The sequence below is a fragment of the Oryx dammah genome, unplaced genomic scaffold, assembly GCF_014754425.2.
Source record: "Oryx dammah isolate SB20612 unplaced genomic scaffold, SCBI_Odam_1.1 HiC_scaffold_25, whole genome shotgun sequence".
In the NCBI taxonomy this organism is placed as follows: Eukaryota; Metazoa; Chordata; class Mammalia; order Artiodactyla; family Bovidae; genus Oryx; species Oryx dammah.
This window is the reverse complement of record NW_024070209.1, coordinates 11,375,841-11,395,383: the sequence shown is the minus strand read 5'-3', so window position 1 is coordinate 11,395,383 and position 19,543 is coordinate 11,375,841. Positions and strand designations below refer to the sequence as shown.

At 50.4% G+C, this 19,543-nt stretch overlaps 1 protein-coding gene across 2 annotated transcripts in view; it reads right to left on the bottom strand.

The window, feature by feature from the left end:
• Positions 1-19,543, bottom strand: part of SFXN5 (sideroflexin 5) — a 125,312-nt gene that overhangs the window by 33,678 nt on the left and 72,091 nt on the right. For both annotated transcript variants that reach the window (XM_040223933.1, XM_040223932.1), the window contains exon 10: positions 12,198-12,288. In XM_040223933.1, the coding sequence (XP_040079867.1) occupies positions 12,198-12,288 (91 nt within the window). The remainder of the gene's footprint in view (positions 1-12,197; positions 12,289-19,543) is intronic.

Here is a 19,543-nt window from a genome sequence, read left to right as displayed (position 1 = left end):
GAGTAAAAGCCAGTCTGCTCATTTTGTGCAGGTGGAGATGGCCTTGCTCCTTGGAAGAAAAGTTATGACCAACCTAGTCCAGTTTAGTTCAGTCACTCAGTCATGTCCAAATCTTTGCAACCCCATGGACCACAGCACGCCAGGCCTCCTGTCCATCATCAACTCCCGGAGTTTACCCAAACTCATGTCCATCGAGTCAGTGATGCCATACAACTATCTCATCCTCTGTCGTACCCTTCTCCTGCCTTCAACTTCCCAGCATCAGGATCTTTTCCAATGAGTCAGCTCTTTGCATCAGGTGGCCAAAGTACTAGAGTTTCAGCTTCAACATCAGTCCTTCCAATGAGCACTCAGGACTGATCTCCTTTAGGATGGACTGGTTGGATTTCCTTGCAATCCAAGGGACTCTCAAGAGCCTTCTCCAACACCACAGTTCAAAAGCATCAATTCTTCAGTGCTCAGCTTTCTTTATAGTCCAACTCTCACATCCATACAAGACTACTGGAAAAACCATAGCCTTGACCAAGTGGACCTTTGTTGGCAAAGTAATGTCTCTGCTTTTTAATATGCTGTCTACGTTGGTCATAACTTTCCTTCCAAGAAGTAAGCGTCTTTTAATTTCATGGCTGCAGTCACCATCTGCAGTGATTTTGGAGACCAGAAAGATAAAGTCAGCCACTGTTTCTACCGTTTCTCCATCTATTTGCCATGAAGTGATGGGACCAGATGCCATGATTTCGTTTTCTGAATGTTGAGCTTTAAGCCAACTTTTTCACTTTTCTCTTTCACATTCATCAAGACAGTCTTTAGTTCTTCTTCACTTTCTGCCATAAGGGTGGTATCATCTGCATATCTGAGGTTATCGATATTTCTCCTGGCAATCGTGATTCCAGCTTGTACTTCATCCAGCCCCGCGTTTCTCATGATGTATCTGAATATAAGTTAAATAAGCAGGGTGACAATATACCGCCTTGACGTACTCCTTTTCCTATTTGGAACCAGTCTGTTGTTCCATGTCCAGTTCTAACTGTTGCTTCCTGACCTGCATACAAGTTTCTCCTGTATAGCAAGTCAGGTGGTCTGGTATTCCCATCTCTCTCAGAATTTTCCACAGTTGATTGTGATCCACACAGTCAAAGGCTTTGGCATAGTCAATAAAGCAGAAATAGATGTTTTTCTGGAACTCTCTTGCTTTTTCCATGATCCAGCGGATGTTGGCAATTTGATCTCTGGTTCCTCTACCTTTTCTAAAACCACCTTGAACATCTGGAAGTTCACGGTTCATGTATTGCTGAAACCTGGCTTATAGAATTTTGAGCATTACTTTGCTAGCGTGTGGGAGGAGTGCAATTGTGTGGTAGTTTGAGCATTCTTTGGCATTGCCTTTCTCTGGGATTGGAATGAAAACTGACCTTTTCCAGTCCTGTGGCCATTGCTGAGTTTTCTAAATTTGCTGGCATATTGAGTGCAGCACTTTCACAGCGTCACCTTTTAGGATTTGAAATAGCTCAACTGGAATTCCATCACCTCACTAGCTTTGTTCATAGTGGTGCTTCCTAAGGCCCACTTGATTTCACATTCCAGGATATCTGGCTCTAGGTGAGTGATCACACCATCGTGATTATCTGGGTCATGAAGATCTTTTTTGTACAGTTCTTACGTGTATTCTTGCCACCTCTTCTTAATATCTTCTGCGTCTGCTAGGTCTATACCATTTCTGTCCTTTATTGAGCCCATCTTTGCATGGAATGTTCCCTTGGTATCTCTAATTTTCTTGAAGAGATCTCTAGCCTTTCCCATTCTATTATTTTCCTCTATTTCTTTGCACTAATCACTGAGGAAGGCTTTCTTATCTCTCCTTGCTATTCTTTTGGAACTCTGCATTCAAATGGGTATATCTTTCCCTCTCTCCTTTGATTCTCTTCTTTTCACAGCTATTTGTAAGGCTTCCCCAGACAGCCATTTTGCTTTTTTGCATTTCTTTTTATTGGGGATGGTCTTGATCCCTGTCTCCTGTACAACGTCATGAACCTCCATCCATAGCTCATCAGGCACTCTGTCTATCAGATCTAGTCCCTTAAATCAATTTCTCACTTCCACTGTATAATCATAAGGGATTTGATTTAGGTCATACCTGAATGGTCTAGTGGTTTTCTCCACTTTCTTCAATTTAAGTCTGAATTTGCCAATAAGGAGTTCATGATCTGAGCCACAGTCAGCTCCTGGTCTTGTTTTTGCTGACTGTATAGAGCTTCTCCATCTCTGGCTGCAAAGAATATAATCAGTCTGATTTCGGTGTTGGCCATCTGATGATATCCACGTGTAGAGTCTTCTCTTGTGTTGTTGGAAGAGGATGTTTGCTATGACCAGTGCGTTCTCTTGGCAAAATTCTATTAGCCTTTGCCCTGCTTCATTCTGTACTCCAAGGCCAAATTTGCCTGTTACTCCAGGTGTTTCTTGACTTCCTACTTTTGCATTCCAATCCCCTATAATGAAAAGGACATTGGGTGTTAGTTCTAGAAGGTCTTGTAGGTCTTCATAGAACTGTTCAACTTCAGCTTCTTCAGTGTTATTGGTCGGGGCATAGACTTGGATTACCATGATACTGAATGGTTTGCCTTGGAAATGAACAGAGATCATGCTGTCATTTTTGAGATTGCATCCAAGTACTGCATTTTGGACTTTTTTGTTGACTATGATGGCTACTCCATTTCTTTTAAGGGATTCCTGCCCACAGTAGTAGATATAATGGTCATCTGAGTTAAATTCACCCATTCCAGTCCATTTTAGTTCGCTGATTCCTAGAATGTCGACATTCACCCTTGCCATCTCCTATTTGACCACTTCCAATTTGCCTTGATTCATGGACCTAAACTTCCAGGTTCCTATGCAATATTGCTCTTTACAGCATTGGATCTTGCTTCTATCACCAGTCACATCCACAACTGGGTGTTGTTTTTGCTTTGGCTCGATCCCTTCATCCTTTCTGGAGTTATTTCTCCACTGGTCTCCAGTAGCATATTGGGCACCTACCCACCTGGGGAGTTCATCTTTTATTGTCCTATCATTTTGCCTTTTCATACTGTTCATGGGGTTCTCAAGGCAAGAATACTGAGGTGGTTTGCCATTCTCTTCTCCAGTGGACCACATTCTGTCAGACCTCTCCACCATGACCTGACCATCTTGGCATGCCCTATATGGCATGGCTTAGTTTCACTGAGTTAGACAAGGCTGTGGTCCATGTGATCAGCTTGGCTAGTTTTCTGTAACCAACCTAGCCAGCATATTAAAAAGCAGAGACATTACTTTGCTAGCAAAGGTCCGTCTAGTAAAAGCTATGGTTTATTCCTGTAGTCATGTATGGATGTGAGAGTTGGACTATAAAAAAAGCTGAGAGCCAAAGAATTGATGCTTTTGAACTGTGGTGTTGAAGAAGACTCGTGAGAGTCCCTTGGACTGCAAAGAGATCAAACTAGTCAATTCTAAAGGAAATCGGTTCTGAATATTCTTTGGAAAGACTGATGCTGAAGCTGAAACTCCAATACTTTGGCCATCTGATGTGAAGAACTGACTCATTGGAAAAGACCCTGATGCTGGGAAAGATTGAAGGCAGGAGGAGAAGGGGACAACAGAGGATGAGATGGTTGGATGGCATCACTGACTCAATGGACACGAGTTTGAGCAAGCTCTGTGAGTTGGTGGTGGACTGGGAAACCTGGCGTGCTACAGTTCCTAGGGTCGCAAAGAGCTGGACATGACTGAGTGACTGAAGTGAACTGAACTGAGAGATGGGCATTACCTCTGATGTGATCATTCCACTTCTCTGTACTGACCCTCGAGTGCTGATTCTCAGTACTGGCTGCACAACTGAACCAAATCAGAGGTAGGACCCAGATGTCTGCGTCTCTTTTTAAAGCTCCCAAGGTGGTTGTTTGAAAACCTCTGGCCTGGAGAAGCTCCTACTTGTGTGCACATGGACACGTGTATAAGGCTGTCTGGCGCAGTGCTACATATAATAGTGAGAAACTGCAAACAGCCTAGATGTTCCCAATTAGTCTTTAGAAGCTGAGATGAATGCATATGTATTAACATGGATAAATCTCAAAACCACAATGAAAAGCAAGTTTAAAATGATATGTTCGGCACAACATAATGTAAACTTAACATATAAACAATACAATTTCTGGTTTATGATACAGACACATAAGATACAATATAAAAACACAAATGGGGAAGGTGTAAGTCAATAGCCTTCCTCAAGAGAGAAGGAAAACAATTAAAAAGGCAGAAGGCACAGAACATTTTGGGTGCATCTAATATTTTATTCTCTATTTCCTATAATACTCCATGTGTTGAAATAATATATCATAATCTTTTAAAAAGCCACAGATGAATTATTGTGACTATTAAAAGGATAAGTTGGAATTTTATGACTGTCATGGAAAGACATCCAAAATTGATTGTGAAGTTAAAAAGAAATTTATGAACAGTATACACAGTATGGTCTCGCTTATATTAAATATATATTTATATTGGCATGTTTATAGTATATAAATATAATAAACAGGCAGAGATTCCTATACTTTGAGATATTTATTTGAATTTGGAGGGATATATACCAAACTTATCTCTGAGGAGAGAAGTGAAATTGTTTAACTTATATAACAATCAAGTATTATCAGAAAAAAACAGAACAATTTTTATTAAAACAAAACCCCAAAACACTCTAGTGGAAACCAGGAGACCTGAGCTCAAAGCTCTCCAGACTCCACTTCTTCTCTCTCTTGTTATTTTGTAGGTAACAAGTGCACACAGTAAACAATCCAAATCACGAAAAAAGAGTAAATAATAACAAGTAAGTGTCCTTCCAGTCCCTGACCTTTAGTTTACTCCCCTCCCCGTAGGCAGCCACTGTAGCCAGGTTCTCACGTCCCTGCCAGACATGGTCTGTTTACAAGCAGACCTGTATGTATTGAGGCATCATTACCTTATGTCTACACACACACTTGAATCACACCAGACTGTACAGCCTTTGTCTTTGGAGCAGTGCTTATCAGATGGGAATGTACCCTAATACCGGCTTGATTTCGTGATACCACTCACCATTCTGCCTGTGAGGCTGGGCTGTATGCCACATGTGCGTACATGCGGCACACTTCAGTTGCTTCAGTCATGTCTGACTTTCAGCAACCTACGGACTATAGCCCACCAGCCTCCCCTGTCCATGGGAGTCTCCAGGCAAGAATACTGGAGTGGGTTACCATGACCTCCTCCAGAGGACCTTCCCAACCCAGGGATCGAACCCGGGTCTCTTCCATCTCCTGCACTGCAGGTGGATTCTTTACCACTGAGCACCAGGGAAGCCCTGTGGCACACGTTTTCTTCTAAATAGCTTGAGAATTTAGGGAGAATTTCACAACCCATACTGAAGTGTCACAAACTCAGGACTAGGAATTTCTGGGTTGAAAAATCAGCCTGTAAATATAGGTATAGGCTGACTCTGAACTTTGGGATCTCCTAACAAAAGACTCCTGCTGACACATTCATTTTCTGAAAAGCACCCTTTTATCACAGATCCTCCCCAGCTGAAGATTGTTCAATGATGCCCCATTAATCATAAACTAAAGCTTGAGCTCTCAGGTAGTATTCAGGGCCCCAAAATGCCCTTTCCCTACCTGGCCCACCCCAACCAGGCCCCTCCTTTCACATTCATAACCCCTCACCTCTTCTACGTCTGGTCTTCTCTGCCTTCCGGATTTCAGAAATTAGAAGATAACTGAATTGGAAGGTCACTCGTTCAACAAGCACTCTCTAAGCACCTACTGTGTGCCAGGTCTTAGGCAATCTACCCACAACAGGCAACTTGGTCACACATAAGTGCCTCTCTCAGATTTTTGTACCAAGCTGATACTCAGGTGCTTCTCTCTCTCAGGAGTCAGGCAGCTCATTCCACCAAAAGACTGTCAGTTTTTCAGGAGATCCTGCTACTCTTTTTGTCTCCACTCCCAGTGCTATTCTGCCTGTGTGGGATCTAGAACTAAAGAGACACCCTTGTTCTGGCCACTGTCTCTAACCTGCAGCTGAAGCCAGGCAGCCTCATCAGGGCCACACGCCACATGTCTGTGTCTGTATGTTAGTCTCACAGTCATGTCCAGCTCTTTAAGACCCCACAGACTGTAGCCCATCAGGCTCCTCTGTCCATGGGATTCTCCTGGCAGGAATACTGGAGTAGTTGCCATTTCCTTCTCCAGGGGACTTTCCCGACCCAGGGATCAAACCAGGGTCTCCCTCATTGCAGGCAGATGCTTTACTGTCTGAGTTACTGCTGCTGCTGCTAAGTCGCTTCAGTCGTGTCCAACTCTGTGCGACCCCATAGACGGCAGCCCACCAGGCTCCCCTGTCCCTGGGATTCTCCAGGCAAGAACACTGGAGTGGGTTGCCATTTCCTTCTCCAATGCATGAAAGTGAAAAATGAGTTACTAGGAAAGCCCAACACACCACTTGGGTGGACCTATTTCGGGCATACAGTCCACAAAATCCCCAGTCATTATCCTAAGTACTCCAACCAAATCAAGTTCAGCACCTTCACATTTGTGCAGCTACATTTTTTGAATAGTGAGCCTTACATCAAAACTTGTGAGATCTTTTTGGATCCTGGTAGGTGGCTCAGTGGTAAAGAATTTGCCTGCCAGAGCAGGAGATGCAGAAGAGCTGGGTTGGATCCCTGGGTCGGGAAGATCCCCTGGAGGAGGAAATGGCAACCCACTCCAGCATTCTTGCCTGGAGAATCCCAAGGATAGAGGAGCCTGGTGGGCTATAGTTCATGGGGTCTCAAAGAGTTTAACACGACTGAAGACTGAATGACTGAGAACGCACATACACCCTTGCCCGTGAATTCATAATCATTGCCAAGCTGCTATCTCCATTCCTTGTGTGTGACCCACTGACCTCCTCTGACCAAGGCAGTTATAAAACAAGTGAGGGGACAAGACTGAAGGCAGAGCCCTAGAATACACCACTGGGAGACTTCCCTCTGCTTGACTCGGGCCCACTGGCCCTGTCCTCTTGGGGCCTGACACACACCAGGGCCCCATGCCAGTTCCAGGGCCCTGATTCTGGCACCCAGCCTGGCCCACCTCCCCACCCAGATCCAGCCAAGAAAGGCTAAAGAATGTGCCCAGGGTGACCGAGTCATCCACTCTAGGCCTGCCAACTGAGCGAATGACAGTGACCGCAGAAACTTGCATGAGAAAACAAAACATTAAAAAAAAAGAAAACAATTAAAAAAAAACACACCACAATAAATTCTAAGCAGCCACAATGCAGCTACCAATGTCATCTAAGATGACACAGTGTGGTCACCAATGTCATCAGGGTGGGGTTTCACTTCTGGGTGCCCAATTTCAAGCCATTTTTACTAAAACGTTCATCTGCTCACTGTACAAACCCACACAGAATGCTAGGTGCCGAGCAAAGAGCAGGACTGAGGGTTGGTGATGAACGAGATCCAGTCCCTGTCTTGGAGAGCTCACAGTCTGATGAGGGAGGCAGACTCAAAAGCAAAATGAGTAGTTCCAGGACAGACAGAGGCACACACAGGGTGCTGTGGTATAACCCTGACTGGGGCTCCCAGGGAGGACTTCCTGGAGAAGGTGGTGTCGGAAGTGAGAAATGAAGGCCTGGCAGCCAAGAGAAGGCAGAGAGTGGGAAGAGCAAGCGCTCCAGTCAAACAGGGCCTTGTGCAAAGGCCTGGGCCCAGACAGAAGGGGAGCCACAAGATTCACCACAGTGCGACAGGGTTCGAGCAAGGCCAGGGGCCACGTCCAAAAGGTGACTCAAGGGCCTTGAGGCTGCCTAAGGTCTGTGGATGTCACATTAAGTATCACTGACCCAGACAGAGGGAGGATAAGTCACAAGGCCCAGGACACAGCGGACACAGGAGCACCCTGCCATCTTCCAACCACAGGGATGGAGGAGGCGACGCCTAGGGACGGACTGTTGCGGCTTGGGCACACTGCCAGGGCCAGGTCCTGGTGAGGGAAGAGGGTGGATTGAGCACCAGGAGACGAGCGGTAAAATGAAGGGGAAATCAATGACAGGAAGACCCTTGGTCTGGGGCGAAGGGAAGCATAGAGACGGGGGTGGGGGTGGGGCACTCTGGGTATGAACCAACAGAAGACCTCCCCCAAAGGCTGCCCAGACACCCCGAGCAGCAGACTCCCTGCTGAACACAGAGACTTCTTCATGGCAGTGAAATAAGCTGTGACATTTAATGTAAGGGACGGCTGCCAACAGCACACGACGAAGTCACTTTCCACAAAGGGATAATTGAGGCTCCATGCAGGAGGGCTACTCCCTGTGCAAGGAGCTGACCGGCTAGTACTGAGGCTCAGGCCTCCCCCATCGGGGGCTCAGGCCCAGATGGGGCCCTTAACACACGACACTACCTGTCCGCTGCTCCACGGGGATGCAGCCGGGCAGCCAGGGGGTGACCTTCAGAGCCTCCGACCCTGCCCCGCAGCACATCCACAGAGCCGGGCACGCAGGTGCACCGCCAGGTGACACCCGGGCCTCCCGCTCCCAGCTCCAGGCCACAGGCCCTGCCATGCCCACTTCTCACCAGGTGTGTCTATGCCTCCTCCCTGGTGTCCCATCATGGAACTGGCACCTGCCTCTGACCCTGCCTGCCACTCCTCCAGCCTCCCACCCCAAGGACTCACAGGAAGGCTGTTTGTGGAGCCCGCCTCCCCTGGAATGGACGCTGCTCGTGGAGACTGGTGGCTGGACCTGGGGGCGGGGGTATTTTTCCGACGCCTCCTCGATTGACCTTTAATTACACTGTTTGCCCAGCTCCCCAAACCATTAACTTCCACCTCACAGCAATTGCACATCAATTAATGGAGGGCCTGCTCTGAGCTCGAGCTCCTCAACACAATTAAGCGTGACAGTCCACAAATAAGAAAGAACTGAAGAATTAATTAAGGTCTAAACAAATTAATTACCAGTCCCCAATCAATTCCAATGCCAGCACACATGCTCCTGGGCTCACCGGCTTTCCTAACATCTCCACATATAAATAGAAACTGAGATTTCCCACATGATTGCTGTTCTAGACCAGGGCATGGCGAGGCTCTGAAACCACCTTGAGGGAGAGAATTGGCTGCAGTGAGCATCCTTGGGGCTTCCCACATACTCAGCACACACTCACACACACACATTAGTTGCACACACGTGTGCACAGCCCTAGCTGAAAAACGAGGGGAGAACTGGTGGATTGCTCCTGGTGGCGGAGTGCTCCTGGTGGTGCAGCGTCTGGGGCCTGGCACACCCAGGGAAGGCCTGTGGTGACTGTCACAGAGGCCCCCACGGGAAGGGGCTGAAGCAGAGTCTGGCCTGATGCCAGAGAGGGGTGGGAGTGGCAGGAATCAGGGGTCCTGTGACCAGAGCCTCGAACCTCTCTCCTGGGCAGCAGTGGGGCACCTCCCAGACTTCAAGCTGGATCAGGACAGGGCAAAGCAGTGGAAAGCAGCAGCTGACCCCAAGAGCTGCCTTGCTCCCAGAGCCTGAGTCCCCAGCCCACCCAGGGGAGAGGGAGGAGGGGCATGGCCGCTGAGCACAGGGCACATGGGCCCTCTCAGGACGCTCTCTCAGCCTGAATGGGAGACCCTCCACTGCTCTACCCTCCCGCCCCCACCCTGGCAATCGGCTTGATTTGATCACTTTCACGTGCCTCAACCTGCTCTGCATGTGCACTGAGAGCTCCATGAGTTATGTCTCTCCATTAGTCCAGGGGTCCAGAGGACCAACAAGCGCTGAGCAGACTTCTCAGCAGCCTTGACGGTGGCCAGCCGAGAGGTGGACGCCTGGAGGGCCTAGGCCCTGCCAGTGTGCAGTGAGGCAGACAGGTACTCTGCTGGCTGGAGGCCCCTGAGGATAAGGTGCAGGAGGCCAAGTGTAGGACTATTCAGTGGCCTGAGGGGACCAGGGGGCTTTTAAGCCCCTGGGGGGTAAGGTGCATGCCTGTTTACCCTGAACACTACTGTGTCCGTCTCGGCTAGGGGAGTCAGCAAATGCCATTGTAGGTGGGCCTAGGATGGGCACTGGAGGCCAGAGAGATGGAAGCCCACATGTTGGGGAGGAGAGAAGGGGCAGGGTGTGGAGGGCAGGCACACAGCCAGGACTGGACCGCAGTGTGAGGAAGCAGGCAGAAAGGGCCCGTTGCTGTTAGGATCCCAGTGAGCTAGGACCATCAGCACTGCAGACCTCACCATGAGCACCCCGTGCAACTGGCTAGGGACACACAGGACTACAAGACCCTCTGTGACGGCTGGACCAGGCTCCTCCCCAGCAATAAGATAGGAGAGGAATGGGCTGGAGCCAAAAGAGGGACAGGTCGGAAAGCCTCGGAAAGGGTCAAACCTGAAAGCAGGGGCCCTCCTCCTGAGGGAGCCCCCAGAGAGGTTAAGACAACTTCCAAGGTCACACAGCAAGATAGCTGGCCGAGCAAGGCTGCAATGGGTCCCAGTAGAGTCCTTATCTGAAGTCTGGCTCAAGGACAGATTAAATCTCGGCTGAGACCAAGATCCAGTCCAGTGCAGCTGAGAGCTGCCCCCTCCTCAGGCTGCATCTGACCCCCCAGCTCCAGACAGCGAGGAACACCAGATTGGCCGCTGTGTTCACTCAATTAGGCCCCTTAACAAAGTCAGATCTAAAGAGTTATTCCATTAATGGCTCACACCAGAAATAGCTGAGAGTTCATTAAAAGTGTGGAGTTGCTATAGCAATTATCTGGGTCGGCTGAGGATCAGCCGGGTGGCTGGTCCTGGGAGTTTGTTAGCCTCCGGGCCCACAAGGAGGTGGGGCTGCTCAACAGTGATCTCTCACCTACTCACAGGGGCTTTTCAGGTGCTTCAAAGCCCTTTCTGAAGAACAGAACTAGTCTGCGGTCTCATCTGCTCCTCACTCAGCTCAAGGCTGTGGAAAGGTAGGTGCTGGTGCCCACGTCTTACAGATGGGCAAGCTGAGCCCTGGAGGTGAAGAACAGGGCTGGGACCATGAGCTTGGGTCTCACGCCCCGCTCTTCAGACTGAGTCTTGGCACCAGGGAGCTCACGGGACCTCTTGCCTGTTCTAGGCCTGCCCCAGCTTTGTCCTCTGGCATCAGATGGGGGACTCGATGTTGTGGTTCAAGCACTTGTTTCTCCTCTTGTACCTTTTCCCCAAATAAGGTGTAGACTTCTTAAGAGCCTGGCTGGGCTTTATGGGATCTCAGGGCCCAGACCTGGGGCATCTATTATGAATTCATGACTCCAAGACCAGCAAAGCCTCTGTTGAAAGCAAGTGAAAGCACCTACACACACACGCACGCGCACACACACCCACACACCTCTGTGACTAGAGGCCCCTGAAACATAAAGGGCTCGGAGCACCAGATTCAGTGGGAGCCTTGAACCTTCTTTTGTGTCAGGAACCCAAGGCCCCTACACCCCTCTCCAAATAATGTCTCTAAAGTTTATGCTTTACAAGCCAAACAAGTGGGATAACAAGGAGATTATATTGAAATAAATTATCAAAATATTTTTTCAATTGTGATATAGTAAATAGATGTGCTTTTAAACTACTGAATTAAAAAAAAACACCAAGATCTTTAAGCGGATCTATTAACTTCTAATTTGGGGTGAGTGTTAAGCACAAACGGTATTTTTAAGATCTCTAACAACTGTAATATGACATGAAAATACCTGTGATTTCTACTGGTGAGAGTCACGGTCCTGCTCTCTACTGCAATGTGCTGCCTATATTCATAATGGAAGGAAATGTTACATTTCAGTTTGTTGTTTAGTTGCTTGGTCGTGTCCAAACTTTTTGTGACCCCATGGACTGTAGCCCGCAGGGTTCCTCTGTCTGTGGGATTTCCCAGCAAGAACACTGGCGTGGGTTGCCGTTTCCTTCTCCGGGGGACCTTCCCAACCCAGGGATTGAACCCACATCTCCCGTGTTGGCAGGCGGATTCTTTACCCCATCACTCTTTCTTCTCTCTGCACATATTTTCCTCCAGTTGCCCCAGGCAGAACTGCCCCCACCGCAGCGTCAAGAGAGGCCTGGAGGGGCCTTCCAGCTCCCCAGAGCCCAGCAGCCCACATGCCCAGACATTCCTGTGCACACGTGCACAGAAGCTCCTTGCTGCGCAAGGCTTACCTACAGCAGGGAATGGCACAAATCTCTGGACGAGAAGGCGGGTGGCCGGGGTGAACTTGTTGGCTTTCTGAACCAGGACATTAAGGCCCACCTTCAAAAGAGAAAACAGAAAGAGTGTGTAGTGCTGCAGCAGCCTGGGGAGGGAGGGGCAGGCAGGGGAAGAGCAGAGAGCGAGGGCCACCATCTTGCCCTACAACTGCACCCCAGGCCCACATCCTCAGCCCCACCTGAGGCTGCCAAGCCCCAGTGCTGCTCCTTAAGGCATCACTGACCAGGCGGCCCAGTGAGCCGGTCTGGGAGACAGCTACACACAGGCACACAGGCACACAGGCACACAGTCTCCCTGGGGACAGGACAAGGGCTGGTAGGACGGTTGCTGTTAGAAGAATAGATAAGCTGGAAGTAGGGGAAGTATAGGACGCCCCTCACTCCTACTCAGCTTTTTTTTTTAATTTTTAATTTTATACTGGAGTGTGGGCGTGTGTGTTAAATTGCTTCAGTCGTATCTGACTCTTTGCAACCCAATGGAATAGACCGCCAGGCTCTTCTGCCTATGGGATTCTCCAGGCAAGCATACTGGAATGGATTGCCATTTCCTTCTCCAGGGGATCTTCCTGACCCAGGGATCAAACTCGCATTTCTTATCTCCTGCGTTGGCAGGCCGGGTTCTTTACTAGAGCCACCTGGGAAGCATAGTTGATTAACAAAGCTGTGTTGGTTTCAGGTGTATAGTAATGTGATTCAGTTATACATATTTATCTATTCTTTTTCAAATTCTTTTCCCATTCAGATTGTTATACAATATTGGGAAGAGTTCCCTGTGCTATACAGTACGACCTTGCTGGTTATCCATTTTAAATATAGCAGTGGGTACATGTCCATCTCCCAGCCCCCCAACCTTTGCCTTCCCTGCCCGGTAACTGTCAGTTCATTCTCTAAGTCTGTGAATCTTTTCTGTCTTCCAGCATCTTAAGCACCACATTTCTGGGGTCCCACTGTGAGCCCAGCCATAGGCCTGTCCAGACTGAGAGGACTCAACACAGGGAGACGCACAGGTGACTGGAGAGCTAAGCAGAGCTGCCCAGAGCAGGATGGGGGCTCAGTGGACATCCTGGGCTCAGTGACCACCTTCAGACTCTAGCTCCCTTCACTCAGTCCAGGACGTCTGGGCCTGCCTTGCCTTTTCCGTGGGCACTCCCAACTCCAGTCCACCCCCTGCACTGACCCTCATCTTCCTAGAACACAGGTTCAATGATATCCACCTCCCTGTGGCCTGTGGAAGAGCTGCCGTCTCCATGCAGCAGTCGTGGCCTTGATAACCTCCCTTCCCCACTCCTCCAGCACCCCATTCTCTCTTGCCATGATCCAGTCGGCTGGTCACCAACAGTACGTGCGTTTCCCACCTCAGGGCCTTTGCCCGTGCTGGTCCCTGCGCCCCGAACTCCCTCCTTCCTCTGCTCAGTCCCCACCTGTCTTTTAAGGCCCACCTCTGCACTCTACCTCCCTTGTCACTAACACTGGGAGTCATTCAACCTTTGTCTGCCTTGGTTTCCTTGTCTGTAAAAAGGGATGATAACATCTGACAGCATCCAGGGCTGCTGTGAGGATGTACGCACAGTGCCTGGCGTGACACATAAGAGGCATGCATGGCACGTAAGAGGCATCAGTGAAAGAACCTAGGTAGGAGTGATGTCACCTCTCCCAGCAGAAAGCCACTCCCTCACACATCACTCCCCTCGTCCTCAGCACTCACTACCCTGTGAGTCTGTGAGCCTCACGCCCTGGCCAGACTGAGAGGGAGGGACTGTGCCTTCCTCATCTTTGGATGTCTGGGCACATAATACAGGCTCAGCAAAGCATTGGCTGAGGAATAAATGCAAGAAAACAACAAACAAGTGGATGGATGGAGAGACCAGCAACGGCTGGAGGAGGAGCGTCCTGGAGAAGGGGGGATTGGGCTGGGGAGGACTCCGGTGGGAAGACAGGCATGAGCGCAGACACTGGGAGACCCAAGAGGAGCCTGTGGTCTAGATGAAGGCTGTGTAGAAGCCTCTGCTCCCCCAAACCGAGGCCAGAGCCAGGCCTCCCCTGGGGGCCTCCTGGCCTGACAGGACCACGGACAGCCTGCTCTCAGTCTGGTACACCCGGCGGCTCAGCAGGCCACCCTGCACACGCAGCCCTGGCTCTGGCCTCAACCTTCTGGGTTGTCGGGGAGAGGCAGAGCCTTGGGAAGGCCTCCAGGGCATCAGGGTGGATGCCGCAGCAATCAAATCAGGCCATGGCCTGGCACAAATGGCTCAGACCAGGTTGCAACTGTAAGACCCAGGAAGAGAGCAAGTGCCAGCCCACCAGCTGTGGGCAGCCTGGGACCCCACACTAGGAGGCTGAGTGCTGCCAGGCAAACCCAGCCTGGGCTCTCGGGGGCCTGGCTTCCATCTGAAGCCTCAAGCTGGTGGTCAGAGTCCAATTCTTGTCCTCTCTGTCTGCTCAAGGAGAGGCAGGGAGACTCATGGGGGCTTGGACACACTTCCGGGGCAGGGCAGTGCAGGTGGGTAGGCTGAGGGGATGCCAGCCCACCCTGGGTCCCGCAACCCTGCTACACAGAGGGAACTCACCAAGGCCAGGTCTCCCCACTCTCAAACAGCAAGTGACTATTTGGGTGACTCAGAAATGGTCACCCCCAAGCCCCCCAATATACCAGGGGATATGTTCTTACAGAATGCCAGTCTAGAAGGAGGACACAGGCAGGTGTAAGCGATGAGGAAGAAGGAGGAAAGGGGCATGAGGAGATACCAGGCCAAGTGCTGAGCTCATCACACGAAATATCTTACTCTAATCCCCAGTGCTAGCCTTAGAGACAGGGCGTGTTGCCCTTGAACACATCCAGGGAAGTTCAGGCAGATTCAGAGAGGTGAAGTAACTGCTCAAAGACAGACAACTGTTATGAGGCAGGTAACACTAGGACTCAAACCCACAGTCTGCTAATCCCAAAGCTTTGCTCTTGGCCATGGTGCTATTTCCTTTCCAATTGTCATCTATCTCAGTCAGGAATGTCCGACAGGCCATTTTTTTAAATGACGACAAGCCATTTCAGACTGGCTGTCTATAGCGCAAAAGCCTCCCTGAAAAGACCAGCCTGGGGCTGAGGCCCAGGTGAGCGGAAGGCAGCTTCAGGTGGAGAAGATGGAGCCCTTGAGCCACCTCTTAAACCTAGCAGTTAGAAAACTGAAGGTCTGGGTTCAAAACTTTCTGCATTTGTTTGGAAAGATGCAGGGAGTGCTGGAGGAATGCGGAGCAGGAGAAGCCAGCAGGGAGCTGGAGCCCTTCCCCAGGCAGCCTTCTGGGGACAGGCCAGGCTGGTGGTGGGGGAGGGCAGGAAGGAATAGGGGCCATTGGTTGGAGCAAACACTCAGACTTGCCTGCTGCCCTCAACCCTTCCCCACACTTGGCTGACCTTTCTTCCCAGCGGCTAGGATTAGCATAGCCCAGAAAGATGACCCAGCCTGTCTCCCCCAGGGAGGGGGCTGGGACCAGAGAGGTTTGGTATATGTAGTTGCAAGCTTGCTAGGAACCCATGAAGTCACTCTGTCCACTCATCGAGGATGGGCCTGGTGGCAAGAAGGCATGAATACAGGTGAGGCCTCGACCCAGATCTTATTGTCCCAGCAATTAGGATGGCCACAGTCTGGGAAGGAACCAGGGTGGGCTACAGACTGGGGGTTGGGAGCCCGTCTGTTCTGGTTCCTCGGGGACCCTTTGGCCTGGAACATTTGGTAGAGCCCATTAAAATTAAAAAGCCAAGTGGCTGATGGCTCTGAATGCCAGCTCGTTTTCCCTGGCATGGTGGGTCCTGTTTAAGGGAACCAGCTGGCATTAATGGCACACAACTCATCACGAACAGCAGCTAGCGATCAGAAAAATCTGAGCTAATAATCGGGTTCGGGAAAGATAATGAGATATGGAACAGTCACTGCTGAGGGTCCCCCAGGGTTTGTTTTAACAGCCTCCAGATAAACCACAAAATAGAAATTAACCAAACAGGGGCTCCATTTTGGTGGAGGGGAGCACAAACAGGATGGGGATTTTGTATAAGAATTCCCCATGGGGCCAGCTGCAGGGGGCCTGGGAGAAGCCAGAGCCCAGGACGCGTGGACAGCAGATTGGGCTGAGAGAGCAGTGGACCTACCTCTGTCCAAGCTCTCGCTCCCGGGAGGGTGGATTTGCCATGGGCAGCTGAGGGCACAAGAGGGGGAGGAGGGAAGTCTGGCTCCCTGGCAAGCCCCACAATGGAGACAAATGCTGCCCGGCACCAAGAACTGGGGATGGGTGGGAGACCCGCGTCCTAAGACCTTCAGTGTTGTCGGGGAACACAACTGATAACTGTCTCCTTGAGTAGGAGGGTCCTTCCAGGCCAACACCAGCCTAGCTTCTGCAAGGCCAGAGATGAGACATCGGATGGGATTGGAACAATGCCTGTGTCCTCCACTCCAGCCCACACATCTGGCCCCCGGCAGGATGCCTCTATCTCCATGGGCTTCAGGCAATCCACCTGCACACACGGCAAATGAGGGTCATCTTGATCTTCCTCACCCACATCCTGTCTGCCTCTCCCATGCCCAGCTCAGCTTTTCAAGCCAGAACCCTAGGGGTCTACCTGGACAGGAACCTCTGCAACCCCACACCCAGCTCTGTGCTGGGTGTCTTAAGTACAGCTATTTCTCTCTCTCTCCCTGCTCGAGCCCACCATTTAGCCTAAGCACCCATCATTTTTCCCTGGACAACTGCCCACCTCCTAACTGGGCTCTCTACTTGCACTCTTGACCCTTCTAATTCACTGTCTAATCCACTGCAGCCAGAGTGGAACCAACACGCGTGAGTCTCTCAGTGGTCTCACTGCATTTAAGACCCACACGGCCCTAGCTGACCACCTGGCCATGCTTGCAAGGCTGCGGTCACCTCAGCCCCACCCTGCTCCTCCAATGAGTCAGTTCCCTCCCTCCTTCTCTCCCACCTTTTCTCGAAAGCCCTGGCCTCTCTCAGCTTCCTCACTTTTCAGCTTGAACATCAGGCCTTCAGAGAGGCCTCCTCTTCACTCAGGGCTCCCCCTTTTACAGCCTCTTATGAAACCTGGAGCTCTTCTTTCCACATACCTATCACAGTCCCTAAGTTCATTCATTTACTTCTTAAAACGTTGGGAATCAAAGTAATGTATGTGTATTATTTAAAACAGAATTATATGGAAATATTGTTATCTGTGGACACTTTACTAAACATCCATCTCTCCCCATAGGCCCTAAAGTGCTGGGCACAGGGCCTATGTACACTTTTATTCCTCATGGAATTTCTGGTGCTTGATGAAATGAGTAGGTGCTTAATAAATGTTTCTAGATAAATCAAGTGACTGATTTCTGAAGCAGAAAAAAAAAAAAGAGCCGCAAATGAGACTTGCCTTGTGCAGCCACCGCTGTCCACCTCGGCAAACACAGCTCTATGGGGCCAGATCCACATGCAGGGCTAAGACCACCTGAGCGGATGGTATATCCACTCTGCCAGGAGGAGGAGCTTTGAGGGGGCACGTGCCCTCCCCCAGGGCTATGAAGGCTTCTGAGAAAGGGGATACCCAACTGAGCCCTGAGGGAAGGTAGGAGGCAGCCAGGCAAGAAGGGAGGGGGACTCTGCAGGCTGCAGGAATATGAAATAGCAGGTTGTCTGCAGCCAGTTCTGCAGACTAACGGCACCTGCCATAAGGGGTCCAAGGCACCCTGGAGGACAATAGACGGAGCACGTCTGAAAGGAGGGATGGCGTGAGGTCAGAATTTAGGATCTACTTTTGGGTGGTGGATGATAAAATAACCAAGTGGTCATACAACCAAGTATGACAGTTGGACCATAAAGAAGGCTGAGTGCCGAAGAATTGTTGCTTTTGAACTGTGGTGTTAGAGAAGACTCTTGAGAGTCCCGTGGACTGCAAGATCAAATCAGTCAATTCAAAAGCAAATCAACCCTGAACATTCATTGGAAGGACTGATGCTGAAGCTGAAGCTCCAATACTTTGGCCACTTGATGGGAAAAGCTGACTCATTGGAAAAGACCCTGATGCTGGAAAAGATTGAAGGCAGGAGGAGAAGGGGACGACAGAGGATGAGATGGTTGGATGGATCACCGACTCGATGGACATGAGTTTGAGCAAGCTCTGGGAGACGGTGAAGGACAGGGAAGCCTGGCGTGCTGCAGGCCATGGGGTCGCAAAGAGTAGGACATGACTGAGCTACTGAACAACAACAACAAAGTGGCCAGGGGTTTTTGCGGGCCCTGGTGGAGCAAGGGCTGGAACAGGTCAAGGCATCGCCGAGGTACCAAAATTGCCCACCAGAGGGCGTGCATTGATCCAATAGAATAAAATCTTGATAGCAACCAGTGGACCCTGAGCCTCTATGGAGGTCAGTTTGTCCTGCAACCCCAATCAGGCTGTTGCTTGGCAACAGGTCCAAGAGCAAAGGGCCAAGGTGGCCAGGACAGAGTTGTGCACAGGTTCAAACACCAGTCAGCTCCAGCCGCAGCTGTGTAGCTTCTTTGCTAGCAATAGTGACCAACACTGACCCCTGAACCATGCCCCGCAGGAACCTGCTGGCCACTTACAGGAAAACCATTTATATCAGACCCCTTCTGTCTAGGAAGGGGCAACAACTTGTCCTCCCCAGGATAGCTGTGGAGCCGATATCTGCGTCAGACTTGTCACTGCCAGCATCACCATCTGCAGGCTTCCGGAACACTTCAGATTCTGATGCAGGGTCCATACAATGGGCCCTCCAACCTGGAAGCCACACAGAGTGACAGCAGAGAGGCAACAGTCTGGTCTGGATTCTCAGGCTGTTGGTCTCCTAACTCCATCAGGCTCAGAGAAGAGTGTCTGGGCCCGAGCTACACCCTGGACAACAGAGGACACCCAGAGCTACACCTTGGACATGAGGACACCCAGAGCTATACCTTGGATCGCAGATCACACCCTGAGATACATTGTGGACCATGAGGACACCCTGAGCTACACCCTGGACCACAGAGGACACCCAGAGCTACACCCTGGATTGCAGAGGACACCCAGAGCTACACCCTGGACCGTAGAGCACACCCTGAGCTACACCCTGGACCACAGAGCACACCCTGAGCTACACCCTGAGCTATACCCTGGGCCACAGAGCACACCCTGAGCTACACCCTGAGCTACACCCTGGACCACAGAGCACACCCTGAACTACACCCTGAGCTATACCCTGGACCACAGAGCACACCCTGAGCTATACCCTGAGCTACACCCTGGACCACAGAGCACACCCTGAGCTACACCC